The 12,100-nt window shown below is 39.6% G+C and overlaps 1 protein-coding gene across 2 annotated transcripts; it reads right to left on the bottom strand.

Annotated features, from left to right (window-relative positions):
* Nucleotides 1-582: 582 nt before the first annotated feature.
* Nucleotides 583-7,069, bottom strand: rnaseh2b (ribonuclease H2, subunit B). Of its 2 annotated transcripts, XM_004551243.5 has the most exons (11): nt 6,810-7,053; nt 6,488-6,556; nt 3,215-3,322; nt 2,645-2,721; nt 2,288-2,402; nt 2,142-2,206; nt 1,931-2,036; nt 1,551-1,632; nt 1,420-1,465; nt 1,072-1,149; nt 583-742 (listed from the first exon to the last, which is right to left on the bottom strand). In XM_004551243.5, the coding sequence occupies exons 1-11, from the start codon at nt 6,871-6,873 to the stop codon at nt 632-634; spliced, it is 921 nt and encodes a 306-aa protein (XP_004551300.1). In that variant the 5' UTR covers nt 6,874-7,053; the 3' UTR covers nt 583-631. The 2 variants fall into 2 exon arrangements, with proteins under 2 accessions (XP_004551300.1, XP_076730914.1); XM_076874799.1 differs by lacking the exon at nt 1,072-1,149 and having other exon boundaries at nt 6,810-7,069.
* Nucleotides 7,070-12,100: the final 5,031 nt, after the last annotated feature.

Raw genomic sequence — 12,100 nt, forward strand, 5'->3', positions numbered from 1 at the left:
GTGAGGGTTAAGTATTGTGTTTGATACAGAATTTTGTACAGTAGTGTACAGGTAAGACCCAAGGAAAGGTTGGAGTCCTCTGAGGTATCAAAACCAACTGAAAAATGTAACAATGGCTCCTTTCAAAGTCAGAGCGCTTCATGTGAGAGAGAAGTTCAGCAAGTCCAAGGACTGGGCTGTGTGAATAGCTCAAAACCAGCCAAAGTTATTGTATTTATCATTGCTAAAGTTAAAATAGTTGTAAACATGAAAAGTCAATAAAACACAATCTACCTGACCTAACTTTTATGGTATACAGCGAGTGTTGCATTATTGGTTTTATTTTCCCAGGGTTACAAATACCTGTCACTCAATTTCAGGATACAGAGGATCTGAATGAATGTTTAGGTACTAAAGTAGGATTAAAGAAAGTCTTTGTGTAGTTTGTGGTTGTTGCAAAAGAAGTATGCAGAAACTTAAATGAACCCATATCATCTGAAATGTTTTTTTAAATATTATATATTTATCCGTTTAAAAGGAATGCTAAATTACGTGCCACGATCCCTTTACCTTCAAAGTATTTAAAAAGAAAGTACTTTCAAATACTTTTTTTTCTTTATTAGAAATGTCACAAATCAAACACAAACAGCATTCATTTCTTTTCTGCTTTGACCTTGGGGCTGAAAAAGGACGACATGGGCTTCATGCCTGTCTTGTCCACCTTAGCTAGACTTTTCTGAGCTGCCGTCATCTTCTTGGGCGGCTGAAATGCAAAAAAGAAAAATCAATATAACACAACGCCCTTGTGTGGAGACAGCAGGAAATTAATTACATAACATCAACTTCAATTAAATCTACAAGGTAAGGGCCACAGCCTTGTGAATACACGATGTACACCAGGCTTGAAGAAAGCGATCGCCAAACAAAAACTGCACGAACAATCAGCGTCTTAAAAAAAAACACAAAGAAAGAAAAAGAAATAGAAAAAGCTAAAATAACAGCAAGCTTTGGTCATTATCATGTAATTACAACGAAGATAAAACCACCAGACGCTCCACATGCTTTAGTCTATTCCAGCAGATATACACTCACTTTGCGCGCAAAATCTGCACTGTTGAATTTGGTGTAGTCTTCTCCAGCCTCCACCGGCTTGTCTGAAAGTTTCCGCTTCTGCCAAACGAGGAAGTAAGACAGGCTTTTCATGACTAAAACCACCGAGCTATTTTTCCACAGAACCACCACTACAAGCTCTAATGTCCTCACACTATAAGCAAAGTTAACCCCACACAAGCGCAGGCAGAGGATTTCCCCTGTGAAACATGCAACACTTTACAGTAAGGTGGATGAGTGCATGAAGAGTGCACGGCATCTACGACAGCAAGCAGAACTGAAAACATGCAACACCACATATATTTGCACCTAAGTGGGAAGAGCTCATACCTTAGAAGGAGGCTCGGTCTCCTTTGGGCTTGTGAGCTCTGGTAACCTATGAAGCACAATAAGAGATGTGCTTGATCTGCAGTGGCGTTAATACCATTACTCATTAAGATGTTCATCATTCATCAACTTACCCCAAGTGTGTGAGGAGGGCTTTGCTCAGGTCTTCAGTGATATACTCTGATATCAGGCCGTGGGAATACCGTATGAAGTCCTCTGTATCGTTAAATAAGAGATACAAATAACCAAAATCGCCCTGTTTGATTATTTCTGTATTTCTTTATGACCAAGAGATTTAAAAACTTAAGGTCAGGGAATTGTTTAAGTGATCTGTGAGTCAACATAATCTATAAACAAAAACTTTGCAGCGCTACTGCCATCTGCTGGTCAACAGTCTTCCTAGGAAGAAACTATTTAAGCCCAAATATGTCTTCTCGGGTTAAGAATGAGGCAGAAAATTCAGATGGTTGAGAAATGGGAATCATCTTAAAAGCGTTAAGTGGTCTTAAGTTACCCTCTTGGTTGTCTGTCTCTGACTTTACTCTGACATATGTTGAGGACTTCACTCCTTCTCCCACAGAGACATTTTTTTTCTTTAAGGCAATAACTGTCCTCTCCACCTATTAAAAATACATACATAAAGAAAATGTGCAGCATGTGCAAAAAATAAGCATGCATTTTCAGTGTTGTATTGCATTGAGCAAAAATAGATTTTCAATAAATACCTTTTTCTTTAACCAGTTCATGGTTTTCTCTTGACTGTATCGATGATACATCTGGCTTTCCACCTCTGGAACACAACATTTGGACAAAGCATCCAGCTTGACCTTGTAGCTTCATGAATCATAGTATCTTTAAAAGTAAAATTCACCTTTTTCCTCAGCGATGTGGTGCAAGGAGGCCAGGGTACGAGCGCAGCTAAGCAGCCTCGAGCAAGCTGGGAATTCTTCATCTTTAACAACTTGATCCACACGCTGGAACTTTTCCTGAGCAACACATTAAGGGATGAAACAGTCAGGTCCACACGTTTTTTTGACAATGACATAATTTTTGTAATTTTGCCTCTGTACACAAAAACTTATAATGTATTCAATATAGTTAAATCCATGCAAGTTTTTCTGAACTTCCTCTACTGTTCTGTGCCTTATGAAACAATATCTAATGTCTCTGTAATGCTATGCTGAAATTGAAAAATGTTTCACTTAATTGTATGTAAGCCTCTTCTTACCTCTTTGCCAGATTTGATCAAATATGGCAAAATTAGAAAGAGAGGATCCAAAGGTGTTACAAAGATCAGTCTCCCATCTGATTAAAAAAAGAGAGAAAGACAACTGGTAAAGCAAAGACACGTAATTAGCATCTGATTAAATTTTGCTATAGGACAGCAAACTAAATAACTGCGAGACATCAGCTGAAAATTCATAAATTTTTCTATGACTTAATCAATAAATTGTTGATTAAATAAAAAGAAAACTATTACAAATACAGTTAAACTGCATCGCAGTATGCAAACCTGTGAATCACAGACCTGAGCTGTCAGCTTGGTGTATGATGTCATGTTATAGGTAAGCTGTATGTTGAATCCATTTGTCAGTATTTATGTCCAATGTAAAAGGAGCTTCTGAATAGATCATTTGGCTTCTATGGACTTCAACCAAGCTGGAATAAGCCCTGATTGCAAAACTCTTCCCATCAGACAAATATAGCTGATGCAGATTCAAGATCAAATGAACCGACATCATAGCTGTGTGTGTAATTATGATCAGACTGATTCAGTTTACTCTGGAATGAGACCCACCTCTCTGCACAGCCTGGCCAACAAACCAAGAGTGGAAATCATCCTCAAATGCTTTGACCTCATACAGCATCACATCCCCACAACCCAACATGTACAGAGATGCTGCATCTGCAGGATTTAAAAAAAAAAATGAAAAAAGGAGGAAATGTGTTATTTCAGTTCTGTTTCTGCAGTTTACAAAACACAGAATTAGCCCAGTTTAACACCTGATGGGAAACGTGAAAAAAAATATCTATTTTTGAGGTTCTGTTTTAATCCAATCCAACTTTATTTATATAGCACTTTTAAAAACAACAAAGTTGACCAAAGTGCTTTCCAATAATAAAACAGAGATAACAGTTAAAAACCATATATTAAGCATACAATGAAATCAATAAACAAAATAAATATATAATTGAAAAAGAAGATAAAAATAAATCAATGTGAGTTTTAAATGTGAGTATGGATGCTTGTGTCCGCCATTTAAAAAAAAAGTATTCATAACTCGAAATTTCGACTTATTTTCTCATAATTTCGACAGTAGTAACTCGAAATTTCGAGTTAGCTCTGCCAATCAGTAATCTACGCACTCAAAACTGGATTGCAACAAATTGGCGCTTTCAAGAGTACGTTTGCTGATAGTAACGCATGTGATTCAGCTAATAACACCAGGATTTCATAATTTGTGAAGCCACACTGAAAATAATCAGCAATTTGTGCATTCATGACTGGCTGTAATACTGGTAGCTTAACTGTAGCATTTGGAGCTGAGGGCTTCAGCTTCCGGATAACAAGGAAATGACGTCATTCACGTAGATAACTGATTGGCAGCACTAACTCAAAAGATAACTCGAAATTTCAAGTTATGGATACTTTTTTTTTAGTGGTGGAAATGGGTTTCCATATGTGAGACAGTTTTACACCCCAATTTCCCACTCCACTGATTAGCCCTTAATAACACAAAGGAAAGTGGGAAACATCTCAAGGATTAGAAAAGTTTTAGATGACCAAAAATTGAAAAAAAAAATGTTAATTGTACAGAAAGCAGTTTTTCTACACCACTGTTTTTAATTCTTAAAAAAGTTAATACAATCAATCCCTACATGTACACCACCTAACTTCCAACCCTTCTGCCTGTTGAAGGGACAGTAACTATTTTGTCCACTATTTGGACAATACTGTATTCCAAGAGGTACTGCTGGAATACATTATTGCTACCAGAATCCTGCTTGGTCTGGAGTTCAGTCTATAGCTAGCTAATGACCCAAAAGATTAGAAGACAGAATGATGAGTTTCAAAGCAGAAAAACTGGCCCAGATTCAAGATTTCAGCCTGACTGACCTGCTTTGGGTTCATCTGGACAAAAGCAACACAAATTAGCAAGTGCAACACACCTGCAGAAGCACTGAAACAAAAATTCAAACATTATTGTGTGTTTGCTTGGAGAATTAGTGAAAATTTTGTAATTTAATTTTCTATCATTCTTTTTATAAGATATATACTTGTTTTTAATTTCACAGTATATTGAGACATGACACTACATGCTAATCAAGATCAAGTGGCTTTATTGTCATTCGAACCATGTGTAGTGGTACAGTACACAGTGAAACAAGACATCATTCCTCCAAGACCATGGTGCTACATATGACATATAACAGACAATCAACACAGGACTGCATGAAGTGCAATGTACAAAGATTGCAACAAAAACAAAGACAGTGCAACACCAGAGAGAACAGAACGACACAGACACAACAGTGCAATAGAAATCTGCAAAAGACTCAGTATTGTGCAAAAATTCACTTGGTGTATGAAGGAGTGCATGTGTGTGTGTGTGTGTGTGTGTGTGTGTGTGTGTGTGTGTGTGTGTGTGTCAGTCCAGCCTCAGCAATTTTGATTATCAATTAAAAATCAATGAACTGCAACTGAATTAAAAAAATAAATAAATCACACATTAGAAAACAAAAAGGCATAATCCATAAGTCCAAACCAACAAGTAACAAAACAAGTGTGTGAATATAGACATTACCCTGCTAAGTGTTCTGGGTTGGCACAGGTTATGATTTAGTGACATCTTGTTGAATTTTAAGTTAATATTTAATTAAAACAAAGCATCGCGAAGGCCCACGGTGGGTGTTGACGCGATGTGATTTCTGCCCAGTGCTCTGAATGTCAAAGTGAAGAAATTCAATGAAGCGCGGGTAAACGGCGGGAGTAACTATGACTCTCTTAAATCAAAAGAAGCAAACAGTGGTCAGATTTTCTTTTACAAAGCTGCTCAGAGCTGATGTTAAAGTTTTCTCCTTTGTTAGTTTAACTGCTCTCAAATCTCTTGCAGCAGCTACGTGTTGATCTCAGAAGTCGGGAAAGAGCATGCAGTGAGGCTGGACGTTATGGTTGCACACTATGTTCTGTGATGGTAACACACAGTAAGAACAGAAAGAGTTTAAACTAAACCAAACATAGCAGGATGTCAACCCAGAGCCACCCACACAAAACTTTAATCTACTGATATACGTTCAGTGATCAGCATTACTTTAGAAACACAGGCTTGTAAAGCCCGTAATCTGCTGTTATCGATAAGTTACAGCCTTCTTCTTCTTCTTAGCATTTGCACAGTATCTTGACAATTTAAAACATCCTGTCTCAGAGTGATGCTGAAAGATTTATTTATGCATTTACTGGTTCTAGCCTAGACTCCTGTAATTCATTATCAGGTTTATCTCATAGCTCCCTGAAAAGCCTTCATTTGATCCAAAGCAAGAGTATTGACAGGGACTAAAAAGAGAGACTTTTATCTCTCCCACATTGGCTTCTCTTTATTGGCTCCTTGTTTAATTAAGAATCAAACTTTAAATCCTTTTCCTCTCATACAGGGTCTTAAATAATCAGGTCCCATCTTATCCTAGAGGCCACGTAGTACTATATAAACCAAATTGAGCACATCACTTTCAGACTGATGATTTACTTGTGGTTCCTAGGGTATTTAAAAGTAGAATGGGAAGCAGAGCCTTCAGCATTCTGGTCCCTCTTCTGTGGAACTAGCTTCCAGTTTGGATTTAGGAGACAGACACCCTCTCTACTTCTAAGATCAGGCTCAAAACTTGATAAAGTATACAGTCCAGGGTGCCTAGACTAATGGCACATAGTTTCTCGGTGTGCCAGTTTCTCTTATTTCCATTGCATTTTATATGATAGAAGTTTAATTTCATCTAAAGGTTTACTCACTTAATGATAATGACATGAACACCAAGTTTCAGAGCTAGACCAAAGTATATAAAGACACAATCAGACCTGTTGATGGATTCCTTAGTCTCACAAAAACTGGATCACCGTCGTGCTTGTGTGTGTCGATGGCAGAGTCTGCAGACATCAAAACAGACACCACATGATAATTCACCACTATTTCTCCTTCTTATTCTTCTTATAACAAATATGCCAAGCTTTAATTTATTATTATAGCATGTAGTTTAAGACAAGAGCATGGCAGCCTCCATAAAAGCTCACAACACCACCAGCAGTTACATCAGTTATTACACCTATCAACGCTTAATAACTGCTTGCAAAGTGCGCAGCAAGCTAGCTCAGTTAGCTCATACTACACTCTCTAACCCACCTGGAGCGATGACAACCCAGCTGTCATTATCTACGTTTGACGTTCGCTTCTTTTTAGTAGCCATGTCGTATAGTTGTGTTAAGCGCGTAAGTTAACTTTTTTTTAAACTTAAAAACAGTGCTGGCCTACTCAAGAGCGTGCTCAGAAAGCTCAGAAAAGGCGCCTCTCTGCGTTCACTTCCGGTTTGTGTCACACGGGACAAAACATTGCATTGTTTATCCGCAGTTGGCTTATTTTCTGTCCCTTTTGGAGGGAAAGTCTGGTCGTTAAAAAAAATAAATGGATGCCGGGGTGTCAAGAGCTCAAAACAGTGAAACGTAGACTTTTAACTTTAACCTTTTACACACTTGCTGTTGTAGTAGTGGTACGTTCCGCGGTGACGTCAACCAGCGTGTAAATTCGCGGTAGAGCCGCTAGAGGTCGCCCAACAACTTTTATTAGAATTCCTGTAATAAGATGATATTTGTCTTCCACAGTTTACCTACCAGATCCTTACCTGATGGGCTGTTTCTGAAATTCTCCAGTTTTGAGCCTCTGCTCTCAGGTGCAAGATGTTTGGTGGCCGGTTTGTCCTTTGGCACACTGGCACGTAACAGATTGGGCGATCCATCTGTCCTTCAATAAGAGGAAGGCATCTCTCACGCTCTCTCAGGATATGACAGTGTGTGTCCCAGTTGGTTTTCAGTGAGTCACTTGTTTTGTTTTGATTCTCTGTTTTTTTACACTATTTGCGAGCATCCTCAGATGGGGATGTGTAGGATGCTAGTGTGTGTTTTCAACCCTCTTATTAGATAACAATAGCTGTGTCATCGATTTGTTTAACTGTTCAGGGGTCCCTGTGATATGTTTATGTAGGGGTTTTTTTTAGCTGTTGATTTCCCTGTCTTCTAAAGACACCCACAGCACAGCCCATTAACAGGTTTTTAATTAGCTTGTTTTGGTAATGAGGAAGGGAGGGATTTGTGTGCTGGGTGACTGAGCTTTTAAAACATCACCGCTCAGCGTCCCTGTGGGAGCAGCATGATGTAGGGGAAAACTTGAGTCTCCACATGGTAACCTATGGGTTTATGTTTTTCCCTGCTTGTGCATTTTCGTGCCACCTCTTTGGGCATTCTCTGCTCTTTTGTGTCGTTTTCCTTTTTTGGTCCATTTAAAAATAATGTTGCCTCACAGGCCCATTTGCCCAGATTTGAGCAACACATGCTCTAAAACCCAGTCTCAGCTCCTCCTTGAAATCAGTGAGATTTATGTTGCTGTAGTCTGTGGCAAAGAGAGCGTGGGTGAGATATTGTCTGTGAATTACTTGTTTTATGGGCCTCGGGAGTATCATACACAACAGTCTGTGCAGCTAAACAGAATATTCCATGAAAGCTTTCTTTCATTTTGGGCTGCTTGAGGGAATGTCTGTGTTTCTGACAGCCAGGCAGAACAACAGCGGCCTTTCTGATACTCTGGACCATAGACGACCCCAGAGAGCCGAGTCCTCTGTCACCAGCATGCAGACGAGAACAAAGCGGGGTCTAAATTTAGGCCTCTATATGGCTTTAGACCCAAAGTACGAGACCCCACTATCCTCTCCCAAACCCAGCTCCACAATCCTTATCAATCATGCATCCAACAAAGAGAATTTCAACACACCAAAAGCCGTGTCTGTTCTTTATGTCTCCCCACCTCAAGCTCTACTTCCTCCTCCTCTGTGTAATTCACTTTCAAGCTTGCTATGTCTTTAAAAATAATATGATTCCAATAAACTTTGCAGTAGAGGTAGGAGTTTATTGGAGCTAGCAGGCTGTAGATAGTTGGTCACACTCTGCTGAGCACATTGAACAGCCCATGGTCCTAGCTATCGCCGTGGCCTCATTTGGTGGTCCAATGCATGGCGGCTGGTTACAGCTTACATCGACTCACCCTCCAGCTTTCATCTCAGCGCCATGTCGCCATGTGCTGCACATCACAGAGAGCTTTTTTTTCTTTTCTTTTTTTTACTCTTTTCATCATCTGTCTGAAGCAGTTATAGAGAGAAAAGAGCCCATTTTAAGAATGTACATATTCACTACAGTGCATTTTTGTCTGTCATGGCTGCCAAGTGAGGTAAGTTATAAATAGCAAAGGAGCGTCACTTAGGGTGTCACTTTTTCTGTACGTAGGCTGTGCCGTTATTTCATGCAGCTGTAACCACTTTGAATCCCCCACCCCTCGATCCTGCTGATCAACACTCAATTTTCAGCTCAGAGATGTAATGTGCACATTGACACATTTTTAACAGACATGCCATGCACACACATGGAAACAGATGTGGGGAGAATTCCCTCTGCAGCACAAGCCTTTGAGTCATCATCTGGGATTCCCTTCCTCTCACTTCCAAATATGGGTGGGATTGTGAGAGAGCGCGAGGAAGAATGTGGAAGGCAGTGGAACCCCCTCGTGATGTCAGAGCTGTGGAACAGTGAGCCTCACGCTGCCTGGAAATTCACCGGAAGGAATGTCGGGAATGTAAGAATCACCGAAATGCTATTCTCTGCTACATCTTGGTAAAACCTGACTTGTAGTGGACATGTCTCGTTTTTACTCCCACACAAACACACACACACTCCCATAATGTTGTTGGCCAGTCCACTCTCCGGAGAGACGTTCTTTCCCGTAAAGTCTTATTCCTCTTCCCCCTACTTGTTTCACAAGATGTGACTCCTTATTCCCAGCATCATTTGCTCTGTGTGAGGCCTCTGGATGAAAGTGGGTTTTTCCTTCTCCCTGTGTGAGAACAAAGTGCTTGAACATTGACTGCTGAGTGCTGTGTGATCTGGAAAGACACTCAAATAATAATCACATCCTATGTCATTCATTTGGCATGCAGCTTTTGAACATTTGGTTGTCTCTGAAACTGAGAAAAACTGGGGGAAAAGGCACTAAATTAGAATGAATCAAAGATTGTTTTCATGATTTAAATAAAGAAATTAGGCACCTGGATAAATCACACTCCTACATATACTGCACCTTCAAATCTGTGAAATTCAGATTTTCAGAAATTCTGATTAAGTGCAGGAACATCCATTGAGAGTGACATGTGGACCAGCTCTTATCAAAACGTCTGACATTCTGACAAGAACAAATGAGCAGGGTTTTTTTTTTAAGTGATAACAGCACAATCAGCCAAGGAGTAGTTTTTTTGATGCTCAAAAGATGTCTTCAAGAAGCCCAACATTTCACCAAGGGATCTGCAACTGAGTAAAGTCAAAGTAAACGAGTCTACAGTCGGCAAGAGCCTGTATCAATTTGACCTGCATGGAAGGAGTGCCGAAACAGGAACAGACCAGGCACTTTGGAAAAGCATGGTCTGTATGGACAAATCAAAGATAGAGCTATGTGGCCAGAGTAACAGTAGACATGTGTGGGACAGCTATTCGTGCATGGTGGTAATGTTATGGTTTGGGGTTGCTTTACTGCCTCCGGGACTGGGCATCTTGCCTCACGTTCCTTCTCTGGTTGCTGCAATATTTTACACCTACGCTGTAATTTCTTAAGTTGATGGAGAGCTAAATTAGGTAGTAAGACTTGATGTGACATGATTTTGCTCAGACTGGTTATAGGCAGACTCCAGTGAGACTGAAGTCTGACTTAGCGAGACAAGAATTTACCGTAGAAATTAAAACAAATATAATAATAATAATAATAATAATAATAGCAGTTATTTTTGAAATGATATGGCAATGATTTAAAATGGGCTTAATGGGCGTAATAACTTGTTATAAAAAGCTTATTTTTCATTGTGGTGTTTATTGCATCGGTGAGGATCAAATATTTGAGCATGTGTTTGGCTAAATAAACTCACTGTCTACTTCATTAGGTATACCTGTTCAATTGCTTGTTAAATATCTAATAAGCAAATGACGTTTAGGCATGTAGACATGTCCAAGACAACCTGTTGAAGTTAAAACTGAGCATCAAGATGAGGAAGAAAGGTGATTGAAGTGACGTTAGAATGGCTTTTGGTGCCAGATGGGTTCTTCTTAGTCTTTCCGAAATGGATGATCTACTGGGATTTTCCAACACAACTATCTCTAGGGTTTAGGGAGAATGGTTTGAAAAGGCAAAAAATAGCAGCAGTTCTCTCTGAGAAAATGTATTATTGATTCCAGAGGTCAGAATTGCTTCAAGCTCATAGGGAGGCAACAGTAAGTCAAATGATCAAACCTTGAAGTAGATGGGCTAGACCAGCAGAAGAACCATATTGAGTTTCACTCCTATCAGCTAAGATCAGGAAACTGAGGCTGTAATTTGCACGGGCTCTGCTTAATTTCTTAATTTGGCACAGACAGTATAACAGCATGGGTCCATCCAGCCTTGTATCAACAGTCCAAGCTGCTGGTGCTGTAATGGTGCATGAATATCTTCTTGGCACACTTTGTGAGCCTCAATACTAACTGAGCATCATTTGAACACAAAGGTCTACCTGAATATTATTGCTGACGTTGTCCATCCCTCTGTGACCACAGCATGCCTGTCATATTGATTGGTGTTTTCAGCAAGATGAGGCTCCATGTCACAAAGATCAAATATTCTCAAACTGGTTTCTTGAACATGACAATGAGTTTCCTGTACTCAAATGGCCTCCACATTCAGTTCAAAGAGCACCTTAGGGATGTACTGGAACAGGACATTCACATCATGGATGTGCCACTGATAAATCTGCACCAACTGTGGGATGCTATCATGTCTGTATGAACTAAAATCTCAGGAATGTTTCCAACATCTTATTCAATCTATGCCATAAAGAATTAAGGTAGTTCTGAGGCCAATCACAGTATCCAGAGTGAGTATTTCAACAAAATTCACACTTTGATTGTAATCTGATGAATCAGGCCTCATCACAAATAATTCAAACAATGTAAACCAGGGCTACTAAAGTCTCTGGCCCCTAGGCATTTGAGAAAAGTTAGCCAAACAGCTTTGAATCATTAGCCCACAAAGTTGAATTTTTTTGAATCACTAGCTCTCTTCAACCAAAAAGTTCCAGGAAACATTGAATCACGAAAGCTAGTTTCAAGAACTGAGGTGGGAGCAGTAAAGATTGTGCAATAAAATCAGGCCGTCATGAAAAATGAACTAGATAAGTGATTACTCTATTTACTTTTGCGTAGCGCTGATGTTTGAGAATCAAATGTGTGAATGAATGCAGCACTGTGAAGCCCCGGTTTGAGGAGTGTTTTCTGTTTGTGTCTCTTGCACTTCACCGAGGACAAGGAATCGCACGATACACGTTCCTGCCAATGGTTTCACACTAGTCTGCTGAT

Source organism: Maylandia zebra, linkage group LG16 (assembly GCF_041146795.1).
Source record: "Maylandia zebra isolate NMK-2024a linkage group LG16, Mzebra_GT3a, whole genome shotgun sequence".
NCBI lineage: Eukaryota > Metazoa > Chordata > Actinopteri > Cichliformes > Cichlidae > Maylandia > Maylandia zebra.